Raw genomic sequence first — 14,087 nt, forward strand, 5'->3', positions numbered from 1 at the left:
CTTCAGCCATGACTCGCCGTGGGAACTGTATATAACTGCATCTGATTGAAATGAGAGAAACGTGATTCCGAACCAGCAGAGCGGCAAAAAAAACATAAGGTTTCCCGTTGCCATCCAATTTGTATCGAAGTTCAGCAGCTGTGAGTGTTGCTGCACAAAGATCTCGGAGCCCGAGCTTTATCAATTTATTTGGTCATGATTGGCCGTCGACGATTTGACTTGATCAAATTAAAGTTAGCACGATTCCTGCATTCTGCACTGTAAAAAATGGCCCAATCCATGGCTGCGGCCCTCGCGGCGACTCTTCCTGCGCCATCTGCAACTCCCGCAACTCCTCAACCCAAATATGAAGCCATTCCGGCTTCTATGGCCAAGGTGATCGACATTGAGGCCGAAATTCCAATCACAGCTGTCCAACTCGATGGGATGGTGAGTTATTCTTCTCTTGGAACCATCTTTATTATTCCGCCGGTCCAGCATCCTGAGGGAAAATGCTCAGAACCACGCATAGGTCGTCACTAAAATCATTAAACATGCACGCGAGGCACCTTCTTCGACAGCCCACGGATTGCTATTGGGATTAGACTTGGACGGTACCCTCGAGGTTTCTAATTCATTCCCGCTGCCCAATCACACGCATGATGATGATGGAAAATCTGCAAAAACTATCGGTATGTGCTGCGAGCCGCGTGATTATGAAAACGAGATTCACAAAGTATACTCAGCCCGTCATCAGGCATCAATGTTACGGTCACTCAAGGAGGTGCAGGGCGATGACAGTGTCGTTGGATTCTATCAGGCGACAACGCTTGGATCCTTCTTCAACCAAACCCTAGTGGATACTCAGGCTATCCATCAAGAAAAACTGCGCCATGGCGGCATTGTTATCGTGCACGGTAAGCGGAAACAGCCAGGGAAAATTAAATTTGCTAATGAGAATTGCCGTACAATTTGCAGACATATCACAGACCGCACGGGGAAATGCCTCATTCCGTGCCTACCGATTGACAACGACATTTATGGACGCGTACAAGAAAACTAAATTTAGCACGGCGAGGTGAGTTGGACAAGGAAAGGGTTTGACCATGTGCTAAGAGGGGTTATTGCAGCCTGATCAATCATCGATTGACATTCTCTTCGATTCTGGAGGAAGTGCCTCTTAAAATCCGTATCAACCCACTCCTAAGTTCATTTCTCGATACTCTAACCGAGTCGGTGCGATCATCAGCCGGCGATGCGAGGCCCGGTGAGGCGTACCAGACGGGAGTTAGACCGTCATATGCTGCACTTGACCTCGAGACGTCCGGGATGACGCGAAACCTGGAGCAGATCGTGGAGGCCATAGATTCGTACAGGACTGAAGAAGGGAACGTTTCGTACTTGATACGACAGATTGCTCGAGAACGGGCCAAGGCCGATAGCTATGTGGCGAAGCGGAAGGAGGAGAACCAAGCACGGATTGCGCAAGGGTTAGCGCCACAGCCCGAGGAGGACGTGACACGGCTGTTCAAAATCCCGACAGAGCCGAGCCGGCTGGAGAGTACACTGCTGCTGGGGCAGATCGATGCCTACGGGAAGAGTCTGGGGGACACGGCGGGCTCGAGCCTGGTAAAAATGTACGCTGCCAAGGCTGGCGCTGGCATTTGATGTAGTGATATGTTGTTGATAGAATTTAAAATGTGACTGTTGCGAAGCCAAACAAGCGTCAATAGAAATGAATTTTGGCGAGCAGCTTGCCTCGCGTTGTCCTTTACTCCCGCTCGTTATATAGTATACCCTCCCTGGTCAGAGCCTAGCCACTCCTTCCCCATGTCCTTCTCAAAGCTCGTCCTTCTTTTTGTCGCTTTCGTCGCCTCTGCCGGCGCTCTCTCCAGCCCTCATCCTCGCGGCATCCATCACCGCGCCCTCGCCGGCCGCATTACGGTTCCTGAGTCTCCAGTCTCCCCCCCTCTTCCCGTTCGCAGGCGCCAGAACAGCAAGCGCTGCAAGTCTCGCCCTTCCTCTGCTGCCCTCATTGTAAGCACGAAGGACGCCGAGGCTACTCACACAAGAGAGGCCACCCACACCAAAGAGGCTACCCCAACGAAAGAGGTCGTCCCCACGAAAGAGGCTCCTACCACAAAAGAAACCGAGGCTCCTAAACCTACTACTCACGAAACGACTCACAAGGCCTCTCCTACCCCCAAGCCGGCCCCACCACCAACGACCAAAGAAGAAGCTCCTGCCCCAACCAAGAAACCGCCTCCTCCTCCTCCCACCTCGAACCTTCCAAGCTTCCTGACTGGTCTTAACACTGGCGATGCAACGTTTTACGCAAGTAGGTTTTCATATCCGCTTCATTTTAATCCGATTTACCTATTGTAACCTAGCTGGTCTTGGTGCTTGTGGCATCGTAAATAAAGACACTGATTTCATTGCTGCCGCCTCTAAGGACTTGTTCGATGCTTTCCCGTGCGTTTCCTTCTACCCTTTCTTGATTCCCCTCATTCATTCCATGATCTGTAGTGGCTACAACGGAGCCAACCCCAACAAGAACCCTATGTGTAATCGCAGGGTATCTGCGACCTGTGAGTATATTTTTTTGATAAGCAATATTATAGACTGCTTACGGTTCATCAGATGAAGGTACCACTATCGAGGTTGTGCTTACCGACCGGTGTGAGGGATGCGCCCTAACTGCCTTGGATTTCTCTCCGGCTGCTTTCAATAAACTTGCCGACCCAGGTAAGGGGCGTCTGCATGGCATGACTTGGAAATTCATCTAGGTTGCTTGTTTATACTCTCTACATTCCCTTGTCTCTTTATTTTTTCCGTTTCTTTGTGATCTTTTTTCCTAGTCAGGTGACAGGCAGTGCTTGATGCACCCATTCCGACCATAGTGGTCGGTTTGCAAGGCGGTCACTTTTTTATCCATACCCTAAGCCACTTACCTGCTGTAGTCATGTATGTGCTCTTCGTGTCTCCACTGCTTTGTTAGCTCCAGTAGCGTATTTCATGATATGATGTAGTGATTAGCACAAGTTTGATATAGAGCGTTTATTGAAATGCTCGAAGCATTTCGTTCCTCCTGCTCGTTCATCTTGGACCATTGTATCAGGTCAAATATCTCTCCATACGTGTGTCCAATAACTTTGTTCGCCGGTATCCGCCACAGCTAACTGAACTGCCCCGACGAGTGGACAAACTCTCTGTGTGTCAGGTTCGCTCTGATTCACGTACGCCAAAAGAGTAGACACCATATCTAAACAGAGATGCTTGTGAAAGGTTGAAAGCTGGCTGTATGGTCCGGACCGTTGTCCGCGGACTGAATGAGTCACGGCAAAATAAGGCACCAAGCGTGCACTAAGGGCGGAGATCGTCTGATAATCGACCGAGATCAGAGACAGTGGATCAATGTCAATCGATTTCATTCATACCTCTGCAACAATGAATGACGGTTGACGTTGGAGCAAACGCAATAAAAATCGAAAAATGACCTAATGAATGGTGAAATGAAAAATCGAGTTTATCATCAAATTTCGTCAGAAATGAAAATCAGTTAGAGCTTTACTCAAGCCATACCTCCGTCGCCATAGGATCACTGCCACCAATTTCCCAAAGAACCTGAGGCAGGTGGATGAGCCAATTATCGAACCTCTGTCCCATTCGATCAGAACCTCCGGCGCGAAAACTCCCTCGGAATTGTGATTCCGTATCGAGCTAAAAAAATTTTAAGTAAATAAATGATGACGGACAAAGCAGCCCGGCCTCGACTGACCAATACCAATCGTGCCACAAATTCAATCGCCAGCCGCTTTGCGCTGGATTTGGAAGGAGACTTTTTGGCATGTTCCAAAGTTGCTTGTAGAACATCACTCGCGGATAAGGATAGTTCAGCATTAGAATTATTAACGATGGACCATATACTCGGTAGAAGCGCAAGATAGGAAGCCCCGGACAGCGATTGAGACACATGGCCGCTCTGCCCGCGAAGGAGCTTCGTGATGTATTCACTAACGAGTCTCACTCGTAGTTTCATAGCTTCACTTGATTTAGATTGCTGAGCTTGTGTTGATGAGCCATTCGTTGCGCGGTTCAGGGAGATAGAATTCGAATGAAGGACAAGTAGGGAAGTCAATTCGCAGTAGATGATGTTCAGATCCTGGAAGCTCTCGATGATCTAAGTCCATTGTCAACAACTTTCCAACAAACGAGTAAGAGCTCCTAACTTTGATATCTCGTGAGTTCGAGGGAGAGAAAGGAAAGTATGGCGTCATGTAACCCAAAAAATTCTCCAACTCTGACAGCGTCGAAGACGGCACCTGATGCAGTATAAGAAAATAGATGAACAATCAACCCTAGCCACTCACGTCCTCATTTTCACTAAGTATTGTCCCGTAGAGCAGAGATACGAGCCGGCTAACAGCTAGGACCATCATTGTCTCTGTGTCGCTCTCTTTTCCATCTGGAGTGAAAACAGCGGATGCACAGTCCAGGAAAGTTGAAACAAGGACTGGATGTAAAGTTCGAGATAAACGCTGGAATGGTGTAAGTGTGGAATATAAATCGAAATTGCGATCGTTCTTACCAAGAGAAACGAGAGTGTCGAATCCCCACTGTTTTCTCTCTTGAAGCCGCCCGAAGATTGTAATGTGTTTTCCAGTTCTTGCATCGTCCATAGTGTTTCGTAGTCATAAAGGGAATAAGTCTGGGAATAATCACCCGAAGTCGAAAGATCAGCTCGAGATGGCTGTTCGAGCCGAGGCCGAAGAGCCTCCTCAAAGGCCCGGAAGGCATTTTGTGTCGTGAAAAACTGTGACATATACCACGCATGCAACGCATTATGCGAATCCTGCCGTATTCTTTCACGTTTTCCTATCGATAATCCTGTCCGGAGGAAAGATAAGAATGATTGCAGAACAGCAAGTTTTGACTAGAGCAATGTCAGCTTTAAAGTCAATGAGTCACACTGCTAGCTTACTGTCGGGGAGAGGATAACACCAGAACTTGTTGCTACTGTTGATGATGACGCTGTTCCCAAATTCAAGTAGATGCTCAAATCATCCTGGAATAAACTTACCGTCTCCGTCTCCGTACTTAATGCCAGCACTAAGATTCCCGAGGTACCCTTCTAAGATACGCTTCCCGTTAGTGGAGTCAGTTGAGTCCCATCCCTGAACCAACGGTACTGGTATGAAGTCGAGAAAAAGGCCTAGGAATCGGACAGCATCTATCCTTATTTCAGGAAATATATGCGTTTGTGCTGAAGCAGTGAATAACACGAGAGCAGATGCATGGGGTATCAGATCTTCCTAAAACCCGTTATGACCTTAGTTCGCGATTCCAACGACTAGAAATGGCCACACCTGAGGTATCCTAGGCAATAACCAGGTGAAGAACGCGAGAAGTTGTTTCCGGACACTTGCATCCTGGGATGTTTCTGAGAATCCTCACTTTAGAAGTATGAATGTGCCGTACCTCGTCGTTTATGAGACGAGCAAGCTGGTTGATCAGGAGGGAAAGGTTTTTGTTGATGAGGGACCAGTGAGCCTCTAATAGCTCATTCAAGCCAGCAAGTGCATCTAACACAAGGTTGACAATCGAACGACCAGTGATTCAATACGTACGTACCTCTCTTGACAGAAGGGTTGTAATGTTTGAGATGCGTAAGAAGGTCGTTAATTGTGAGCTTCCGCTTCGTCGTTGGTGCGGTTTCATCTTTGACGGCCGCGATGCTCTGAGTAGGAAGTGCAATAGCTATCTGGGTTCAAACAGCTGTCCTTAATAACTGAAAACATGACTCACAGCGGGCTTTGAATGATGTATCTATGACATTGGAGGGAGCCCTTTTCTCCTTCCCGAGCTTTAGTTTCGCTTTCTGTGATGCAGCTAAGCACTTGTATGGGTATTGTAAAAAAAGCAGGCCTACAGCGAAATCTGCCGCCTTGTCTTTGCGCTTCTTAGCGCTTTTTGGCATGTTGACACAGTTTTACAGATCTTGAGTACAGGGAAGTGTGGAGTGCAGAAAATAGACCGTGCATCAATTTGCCGTTTCAGGAACTGGGAATATGATCATGACCCACATCACATTAAGTACCTATACTTCTTAAGCTGACGATTTACTTCTCATTTCTTGCACTATCATTCCCGACTCCCGGCACATAGTCCATATATGTATCTAAATCATTTTTTTCCTCAACCCTGGGCTTCATGACGAGACGTTCTCCGGGGATCATCTAAATTCTACTAGTAGTTCGAAAGCAAAAAGGAACCAGACAAAAAACCAGACATTCCAATTGATGTACGCGGGCTTTAGATTCAATACCAACTACATTGGCGATGCGATATTCTCGACCTAGACAAGCAGTTCCGTAATTTAATCTGTGAAGTTTCTTCAGAGTAGCGTAGGCTCTTTAAACTCTACGTCGGGGACCACCATGAACCGTTTTAAGCTCTCTCAGCCTACGCCTGGGGAAACAGTTGACCGTGAACGGAAGCCTGGTGTCCAGGGGATCTTTATGGCGGTCTTAAACATGTCCCGAATCTAACAAATCCCTTACTCGATGAAGACCAAGCTCCGCAGCTGAATGTTCTTCTGGCTGAATCTTTATGTATTTTTGATAATCCTCTTTGTCAGTGATCACCAGAAATTGACTACCGAAGGTCGTTTTTAACGGAAAGGCGATAAACGTAGTCCGGAATAGAGCCATGATCTCAAGGCTCCAGCTTCCCGGTCTAAAACTTCTTATAGCTAGCGTGAGCGCCTCGATATCGGCCCTAAGGAATGGGTTTGTGTCCGCCCTGCCTTCACAGCCTCGCTGCATGTTCTGCCAGCCTTGGTAGTCGTATCCGACTCGTATCATCAACTTGTACCCCGCTGGATTGTGCTGCATGTTCACCACTACAAGTGAATCCTAGAAAAGATTGAATGTGTAGACAAAGTCGGAGTGTAGAGCCCCAAGAGCCCCCTCTAGTCGTTATCGGCGCATAGAGTCATAACCAGGGGATTCTAACCTGGCTGTAGCGCTTGGCCTAGAAGTAATGGTAGTCTTCTCTAGTGAGAGGCGCAGTGTCGGGTCTTGTCATACCGAACCCAAAGTGACGAACATATCAAAGCTTTTTACAAGCCGCCCAAGGCATTATGCGTTGGTGTGCACCCCAGGAAGTTTATTATGGTCCGCAATGACGATGATAGCAAAATGTCTGTTTTGTTTCGACACAGAGATATCCCTGGAATGCCAGCCCGGTCACTGTTTGCTTTTCAAGTAGGAAAATAACGTTCATAGCAGGCATTATGGCCAAACTACCATCTTGAAAAGTTCGACGGATCGGCATTTGGACCATTGAAGTATTGATTGATGTCCTCATAGGGCCCGGATGAGCGAGGCATTTAGACAAAGGCGTTACTAACATTGCGTCCGCAAGCAGGCGAAACACTAACCGTGTGCCACTTTGCTACCTAGGGATATGTCAAGGGACAGCTCGAAGGCAAGCAAACTTACTGGCACGAGCGTGGTCCTTTTTTGGTTTTGACTTACTCTGGGTCGTCGGGGCTTGGATGCTTCTTGATTATGTAATGGGATACACCATTGTTGTGGACTGCCTCAATGATCTTGTGTAACCCTCTTCCCCCCTCGTCATGAAGTCTCGCCAGTATTGCTGCTGCGCGATACCTTTGGTCAATGCTGGCATCTATGCCACTCTCATCGAACAGTTTGTAGCTGGAATTCTCATAGGCACTCTATCAATTGCTACACCTACAAGTGCGCATGGGCCGCAATGCATGATAATCCAGAACTCGCCCACTCATTAATCACCTAATCTTTAGTTGTCGGCGCTGCTACTCCTTCATTTGCTGGATGGGTGTTGGCTATCGTCTGTTACGTTGCGGCAGCCCTCCAGGTGCTCGGTTTATTCGGGGTTCTACAGGTGAGAAGCACTTTAACTCTAGTCCATATTTAAGTGTACTCACGGATCAAAAGGAAAGGACTATTCTCTATCGTCGCTACGCCACCCTGCACTGGATGTGTGTCAGCGCTGCTTTTTCGCTCGCAGCAGCGTGGATCATATTATCCGCCGTTCGACACTCGACTGCGTCGTCACGCTGCATCCAAACCTTCTTTTCCGACACATCATTATCCAGTCAAGGCCAGAAGCTGTGCGACATTTTCTCATGGGTAGATGTAGGAATCATGGGTGGACTATGGGTCCTCTTAGCGATCCTCCAGGTCTGTTACTGCCTTCAACTGGAAAGCCCCTGTTGACCGATTCTGCAGGGCTATCTTGTCGTGGTCTTGTTCTCGTATGGCTCTTCACAACGGATGGATCACGAGCAATACGATGGTCTCGGTGACCCGACCCATTCTTTGACTAAAGACACAATTCCCATGACAGACCGTAGTGAGCCATGGGATCCAGACCCATCCTCGGAGCCTGGCCCCACCCCGTACCAACACCTTCGGCAGACCAGTGCCACAGAAGTTCTTGATGAACCTTATCAACAGCCGAGTGATAGCCTGTCTAATGATTATGGCTACAAGTCTTCTTCATATTACAATCGTCAACGAGATAATACTTACAATAACTACCCAGAAGTGCAAACATCCCAATCTTACGATAATTACAACGCCGCGCCTTACCAGAATCGTACTGGACGTGCGGAGGGTTTGATGTGAATATTTATGACTTCTATAACCTATGTTACCTGTGTTATAACCTCGATTTGTTCGGACAATGGGACAGTAGTGTTGTTGTCGATAGATTTTCACCATGGACCTGGACAATAATACGACAATGTTCTGAATTGGTTCTGAAAGTCGCAATGGCGGTGCCTCGTTGTTAAGGCGTGTTCGAACGCAGGCTCGGAGAGTGGCCCTTCTGGACGCAGGGAAAACAATAACACAATGTGACCATACTTCGATTCTACGAAACTCCCTGTTCCCTGCCAATTGTCATTCATGCCTCTTACTTGTTTGCTCGTCTACTGCTATATTTGTTGCGAATCTCACCCCCGCTCATTCTTGACTTGAATTATCCTACGCCCTTCTCCGTCCCGACCCACCCCGTGTCTTCCGTGGTCAACACTGTACCCAATATGCCTTCTCTCTGTGACAGCTACGATGTTCTCCTCGAGTTCACCAACGACACACCAGAAGCTGTAACTATCCAGCTCCTCCGTGATTATGGGAGGGGAGGTGGCGGCGTTGTTTTACTCAATTCGTCCGAATCCGTCACCCTCGTCCTCGAATCGGGCTCGGCTTATCGTTATGCCGTTAAAATGTGCACGCGAGTCGTCAGTATAACGTGTGTAGATTCCTCACCCTTGCTTTGAACGTGCTTCACTCATGAGTTTTTTTCATCAGCGCTAGGACGTGGCGAAATATGCAGTGCCCTCTATCCCATGTATTCTCGAGCCCAATATCAACACCATCCGAAAGCACCCATTCAATCACTGGTGTAAGGGTAGACGGTCTCTTTAGGGATCATCGGACATCGGTTTGGAGCGAGTCTTGATCATGAGTTTAACCCAGAGTTAATTATAGGTAACATAATACTCGGCCGTTGTGGAACACTGTGCTGACCTTTGTAGATTTCTATTTGCTACACGTTGTAACTCATCAGCCCGCTTCCCAACCAATTGCATTACTGACAACATGGCGACAAATTCAAGCGGATATCTAAAGATGTTTTCTTTGAAATGTCTTGGAAACACATCCATATTTCCTCTGCACGTGCGCCGGAGGACATTCGGTGAAGTTTAGATTCTGTTCGGATATTGCAGTTTGAAACCCACCGTAGCTAAGTTTTTCGCTCGTGCGAGCTTGAATTCGACAGGGGCGGAATGGGTCACCCGCGACCTATCAACATCCTTCAACGTCTCGTGCCATCGTTGCGTCGTTCAATCACAGTAAAAACAGCAACCAAGACCGTAATCCTCCGAGCTGCTGTCTTTCTTGTCCTGACTTCACGGTTTTCAATTCCTCCTTCCCTAACACACATCCACTCCTGGTCCAGCCCAGAGAAACTCGGTATCAGAGACAATAGAGTAAGATAGAAGACTAGAAAGATGAGTACTATGGTGTATATCGTGAGGTTTCACTTCATGGCTTGAAATACTTCGGCTCCCAACAATCAACGATCTCAAGATCGTGGGATGAATTGCAGCATCCGATCAGGCCCAAGGAATGTCTGAGGTACATGTTGATATGTAAGTGAGAGTCATTGAACTAAAGAGGGGTGACGAAGCCAGTGCCTGTTGGACATGACCAAGAAAGTCTTTCCAGATGCCGCGGTCTTATACAGAGTCAAGGAACGTGCGTTGTTCAACGTTGAACGTTCCAAGTTCATCCATGACCACGTCACTTTCTTATGGATACTTTGCGGTGTATAAAAAGTCGAACCAGTCATAGCGGAAACCTAGGTCTGCCACAATGCGTACCTTCAAGGTCCTCTTCGCCTTCACGAGCTTGAGCGTCGCACTTGCTGTACCCACTATCGTGGCCGATGCGGATAACCTCGTCAAACACAATCCCCCGTCGCTCAGGTACCCTACCCAACTGACGCAGGGTATCATCCCGGCTTTTATTCATTCTCACAATGACTGTACGTTTCCTCATACCTGATGTCCTGATATACGAACTGAGTATTCCGAAAAAGATTGGCGCGACGTGCCCCTCCAAGATGCCATCAAGTTCGGTGTAACTAGTTGTGAAGCGGATGTTTGGTATGAACCAGACAGTGGCGATCATACCATCTACGTCAGTCTCGAACTTTACGCGTCAACAATGGAAAACTGATCGCCATAATAGGTCGGACATGAATCTAATGCCTTGTCAAAAGATAGAACTCTCGACTCGCTCTACCTTGGGCCGCTTATGCAGTTCCTCGACCAGCAAAATACCGAGAACCATATCGCAGCCAAACTGAACGTGACCCAAAACATGGTGTACGGTGCTTCTCATCTACGCTGTTCTGTATCACTAAAAGAAGTAATAGCGGAATATGGGATACCTCCGGTGGAAGGACTTTACAGCTTTTGGTTGACGTCAAGGTTAATGGGGAACAGTGAGTTCAACGCTGTTGAATTTTGTAAGGAAGAACCTAATTTTAGCATTTAGGCTCACGCCCGCCCTTGATAAGGTTTTGAAGCCATTTGCCGACAAGGGCTACTTGACCAAATTCGAGAATGGCGTGTTGACGAATGGCCCCTTGACTATCGTTGGCACAGGCGCCACAGATCTTAGTTATATTCTGGGGAAAAAAGGCCCGAGGTATATATTCTTCGATGCTCCTCTCGCAAATCTCACAACGCCTCCGGCGCCAAATGTTAACTGGTCTCCTGAACTTTCGCCCATCGCGAGCTGTGATTACGAGGCAGTGATTGGTTGGAGAGGCATCACCAACATAACCGAGCAGCAGCAGCAGACCGTCAACACTTTGGTTGACCAAGCACACAAGTTGGGTATTAAATCAAGGTTTTGGGATACTCCGGCGACTCCAATTTTCGCGCGTAACAACGTCTGGAAAGTCCTTCTAGAGAGTGGTTCGGACTGGCTCAACGCTGATGATTTGGAGGCGGCGAGTAGCTTCTAGACATAAATATTATAGAGTTTTGTACTTCGATCCAAATACGCTCTTCATTGTAAGAAGGGGACCCTTTGGTGATATAGCAGAACCAAGTTTTCCTCGTGCCATTTGAAGTACAGAGCGGTTTTCCCCGGGAACAAGCTGGCCCGCATGTAACCTTGGATGCGGCTTGCGTGGCACCTTGGCTTTAGTTTCCTCGTATAAGGATTTCAAAGCTACAGGTGTAGCCAAGAGTTGATCCTATTGATGCATGTGAGCTCGGTGTCAACATCGACGGAGTAAGTAAACGCGCCATATGATCTGAAGCTTTTTCGGCCATGGCTGGAAGGGCATTCGTGTCCCTGTACTTGAGTAGTTTCTGAAGATTCCACCGCGTTTTCTCCCGCAATAACCCACGCGATTTGTAAGGAGCCTGTGCTTCGGTCTTCAGGATTTGCTGCATGTCTCCATGAGGGTCGTTGACCAGTTTAGACACTTTGGTACCCATGAGTCTCCGTCTCATTACATCCCATCCCACTGCTCGAGATGTCAACTCCCACCGGAGGTCTCGGGGATTGTCAACAAGTTCGACAATGGCTTCGGGGGCATTGTCACCTTTGCGATTACCAAACTTGTGGATTCGGGTATAGCCACCAGGGCGAGTGGCGTAGCGTTGGGCGAATGTCCCAAACACTTTTGGAAGAATGTCTGGTTTGAGTAAGAAAGAGGACACGCGCGACTGTGATGCATTCGTGTTCTTCTTCCCAAGTGAAATGATCTGAATTGCGGAGATTCAGCTAACATACTATCGATTGATTCAACCTGAAGCTTCTACCTTCTCTGCTAGCCTAGCTGTGTCCCGTGCTTTGGGCAGCGTCGTTCTGATTTGTTCATGCTCAAAGAGTGATGTGACGAGGTTCCTAGAAGAACTAAGATTGTCTTATGGGATAATTACCAACAAGTACTTACCGAAGCATCAGCATTCGGTGCGACGAAGTTCTGGAGAATTTGCGAAACGCCACCCCATGTTTCATTTTGGTTGGAGGAAGACAACGGAAATACTCGACCCTGGCTCGGCCAAATGACCTTCACACGATTATATCAGCACCCTGCCTTAATAGGAAATACATTCCCCAAGCAAAATCTGCCAGCGATTAATTATAAGCCTTCGATTCAACTGAAACCAGTGCTAAATACACTCTAAATACACCCTCATTCTTTAAATGGGTATCTAGTTCCTCCTTTATACTTCCCTTTCAGATCGACGCAGAAAACATGGCCGGAGTCTGGGTATTTTTCTTGTAAACTACCATTCCCGCCATTCGCAGCACAGTGAGCAGTAGTGACAAACAGTAGGTCATCGTTTGAGCCTGAAATTTTTCGTTAGCTGACAGTCAGTCTATGCAAGGGAAACTTCCCTACCGCCGAAACAGCACGCGGTCACATTGAGAGCCGTAGGAAATCTGACTACAAGGTCGACGTTACCATCTTTGGTGAATCGAACAATTCGTGAACCACCCCATCTACACAATGCAGGCATGTGTAAAAGGAGTGAAGTTAGAAGATTATATGAACTGTATTTCAGAAGGATATATGATTTACCGTGCGCTCCAAATATATCCCTCGCTGTCAACACAAAGCCCATCACAAAAAGAATTTTCTGGCAGACCAAGAGCCATGGCATCAACGAAGATCCGGCGATTAGCGAGCCTTCCATCATCATAATCGTATTTGTAGATGATGTTCTTGAAAGAATCAGTGAAATAACTATAGTTTCCCTTGTTCAACATCTCGTGCTAACGATGACGTGAATTGACACCGACAAGATTTTCTCATCCGGACTCCAACCAAGGCCATTGGAGTCCTGAAATCGATATCTCACTTTAATGACGCGGCCGGGAGTTAACAGGGACACTTACCGTAAAGGGGCCGGGGTCGACGACACTACAAGTCTTATCGGATGGGTCATATTTATACAACCGCCCTGGAATATCGTGCTTTGGCGAATAGAGTGTGCCTGCAAAGAAGCGTCCTTTGCTATCACAACCACCGTCATTGAAACGAGAGTGAGACTGCTCCTCTGCAGAGAGCGGTTCATTGATATATTCGAGCATAGAATCATCTTTGAGTAGAGCAAAACCGCGAGCGGCGACACATGCCAACTAGAGCGTAAAAAGTTGGGCTATTCGAGATAACTCTAAACAGGTACTGCTACTTACACGATTGTCACCCTGGCGTAAAGCTAAACACGTAACCGGCTCCTTATATTGTTCAAATGTGACTTCAAGATTTCTAGTATCCACGTGGTAAACCTGGAACTAGTGAGACCAACTGGTGTACGATGGAATCAAGACATTACCCGTTTCTCAGATATGTCCACAAAATGCAACGTTGACGTGCTTGAGTCATATAATGGACCTGAAAGCGAGCCAGTCCGAATATGATTCTCTACGGCGAGACTAAAGAGAACCTTCTCCGAGTACGCAGCCCACTCGAAGCCAGGGGTCCTTCACAACGATCTCGACGGAACTAGTCATAGTTGA

General features: G+C 47.5%; 10 protein-coding genes across 10 annotated transcripts; 5 read left to right on the plus strand and 5 right to left on the minus strand.

Moving 5' to 3' along the window:
* The first annotated feature begins 211 nt into the window (after positions 1 to 211).
* AGABI2DRAFT_189683 (hypothetical protein) lies at positions 212 to 1,752 on the plus strand. The gene is made up of 5 exons (XM_006454336.1): positions 212 to 429; positions 512 to 671; positions 726 to 896; positions 958 to 1,057; positions 1,110 to 1,752. The coding sequence occupies exons 1-5, from the start codon at positions 268 to 270 to the stop codon at positions 1,645 to 1,647; spliced, it is 1,131 nt and encodes a 376-aa protein (XP_006454399.1). The 5' UTR covers positions 212 to 267; the 3' UTR covers positions 1,648 to 1,752.
* A 57-nt stretch (positions 1,753 to 1,809) lies between these two features.
* AGABI2DRAFT_140389 (hypothetical protein) lies at positions 1,810 to 2,623 on the plus strand (the record flags this gene model as incomplete). Its single annotated transcript, XM_006454337.1, has 4 exons — positions 1,810 to 2,317; positions 2,370 to 2,451; positions 2,506 to 2,567; positions 2,601 to 2,623. The coding sequence occupies 4 exons, from the start codon at positions 1,810 to 1,812 to the stop codon at positions 2,621 to 2,623; spliced, it is 675 nt and encodes a 224-aa protein (XP_006454400.1).
* AGABI2DRAFT_214405 (hypothetical protein) lies at positions 2,608 to 5,972 on the minus strand. The gene is made up of 14 exons (XM_006454338.1): positions 5,909 to 5,972; positions 5,785 to 5,857; positions 5,611 to 5,736; positions 5,458 to 5,561; positions 5,346 to 5,408; positions 5,060 to 5,291; positions 4,961 to 5,010; positions 4,568 to 4,912; positions 4,350 to 4,517; positions 4,209 to 4,301; positions 3,758 to 4,159; positions 3,562 to 3,699; positions 3,417 to 3,476; positions 2,608 to 3,359 (listed from the first exon to the last, which is right to left on the minus strand). The coding sequence occupies exons 1-14, from the start codon at positions 5,954 to 5,956 to the stop codon at positions 3,099 to 3,101; spliced, it is 2,163 nt and encodes a 720-aa protein (XP_006454401.1). The 5' UTR covers positions 5,957 to 5,972; the 3' UTR covers positions 2,608 to 3,098.
* Positions 5,973 to 6,506: 534 nt separating this feature from the next.
* AGABI2DRAFT_175975 (hypothetical protein) lies at positions 6,507 to 7,088 on the minus strand (the record flags this gene model as incomplete). The annotated part of the gene is made up of 3 exons (XM_006454339.1): positions 6,507 to 6,893; positions 6,994 to 7,011; positions 7,068 to 7,088. The coding sequence occupies 3 exons, from the start codon at positions 7,086 to 7,088 to the stop codon at positions 6,507 to 6,509; spliced, it is 426 nt and encodes a 141-aa protein (XP_006454402.1).
* A 521-nt stretch (positions 7,089 to 7,609) lies between these two features.
* AGABI2DRAFT_214408 (hypothetical protein) lies at positions 7,610 to 8,791 on the plus strand. The gene is made up of 4 exons (XM_006454340.1): positions 7,610 to 7,742; positions 7,808 to 7,908; positions 7,962 to 8,207; positions 8,256 to 8,791. The coding sequence occupies exons 1-4, from the start codon at positions 7,619 to 7,621 to the stop codon at positions 8,652 to 8,654; spliced, it is 870 nt and encodes a 289-aa protein (XP_006454403.1). The 5' UTR covers positions 7,610 to 7,618; the 3' UTR covers positions 8,655 to 8,791.
* A 118-nt stretch (positions 8,792 to 8,909) lies between these two features.
* Positions 8,910 to 9,777, plus strand: AGABI2DRAFT_189684 (hypothetical protein). The gene is made up of 3 exons (XM_006454341.1): positions 8,910 to 9,282; positions 9,342 to 9,521; positions 9,569 to 9,777. Exons 1-2 carry the CDS (start codon positions 9,074 to 9,076, stop codon positions 9,490 to 9,492), a joined length of 360 nt encoding a protein of 119 aa, XP_006454404.1. The 5' UTR covers positions 8,910 to 9,073; the 3' UTR covers positions 9,493 to 9,521; positions 9,569 to 9,777.
* Positions 9,778 to 10,153: 376 nt separating this feature from the next.
* On the minus strand, positions 10,154 to 10,444 carry AGABI2DRAFT_189685 (hypothetical protein). The gene has a single exon (XM_006454342.1). It carries the CDS (start codon positions 10,384 to 10,386, stop codon positions 10,198 to 10,200), a length of 189 nt encoding a protein of 62 aa, XP_006454405.1. The 5' UTR covers positions 10,387 to 10,444; the 3' UTR covers positions 10,154 to 10,197.
* Positions 10,406 to 12,122, plus strand: AGABI2DRAFT_239530 (secreted protein). The gene is made up of 6 exons (XM_006454931.1): positions 10,406 to 10,581; positions 10,636 to 10,736; positions 10,788 to 10,924; positions 10,975 to 11,043; positions 11,097 to 11,805; positions 11,858 to 12,122. Exons 1-5 carry the CDS (start codon positions 10,410 to 10,412, stop codon positions 11,569 to 11,571), a joined length of 954 nt encoding a protein of 317 aa, XP_006454994.1. The 5' UTR covers positions 10,406 to 10,409; the 3' UTR covers positions 11,572 to 11,805; positions 11,858 to 12,122.
* AGABI2DRAFT_197480 (hypothetical protein) lies at positions 11,132 to 12,590 on the minus strand. The gene is made up of 4 exons (XM_006454343.1): positions 12,514 to 12,590; positions 12,380 to 12,464; positions 11,858 to 12,322; positions 11,132 to 11,805 (listed from the first exon to the last, which is right to left on the minus strand). The coding sequence occupies exons 1-4, from the start codon at positions 12,576 to 12,578 to the stop codon at positions 11,581 to 11,583; spliced, it is 840 nt and encodes a 279-aa protein (XP_006454406.1). The 5' UTR covers positions 12,579 to 12,590; the 3' UTR covers positions 11,132 to 11,580.
* Positions 12,591 to 12,697: 107 nt separating this feature from the next.
* On the minus strand, positions 12,698 to 14,081 carry AGABI2DRAFT_182387 (hypothetical protein; the record flags this gene model as incomplete). Its single annotated transcript, XM_006454344.1, has 8 exons — positions 12,698 to 12,914; positions 12,967 to 13,067; positions 13,147 to 13,311; positions 13,368 to 13,408; positions 13,464 to 13,706; positions 13,764 to 13,856; positions 13,904 to 13,962; positions 14,015 to 14,081. The coding sequence occupies 8 exons, from the start codon at positions 14,079 to 14,081 to the stop codon at positions 12,757 to 12,759; spliced, it is 927 nt and encodes a 308-aa protein (XP_006454407.1). The 3' UTR covers positions 12,698 to 12,756.
* Between the last annotated feature and the right edge of the window lie 6 nt (positions 14,082 to 14,087).

The sequence above is a fragment of the Agaricus bisporus genome, assembly GCF_000300575.1.
Source record: "Agaricus bisporus var. bisporus H97 unplaced genomic scaffold AGABI2scaffold_1, whole genome shotgun sequence".
Classification (NCBI taxonomy): Eukaryota; Fungi; Basidiomycota; class Agaricomycetes; order Agaricales; family Agaricaceae; genus Agaricus; species Agaricus bisporus.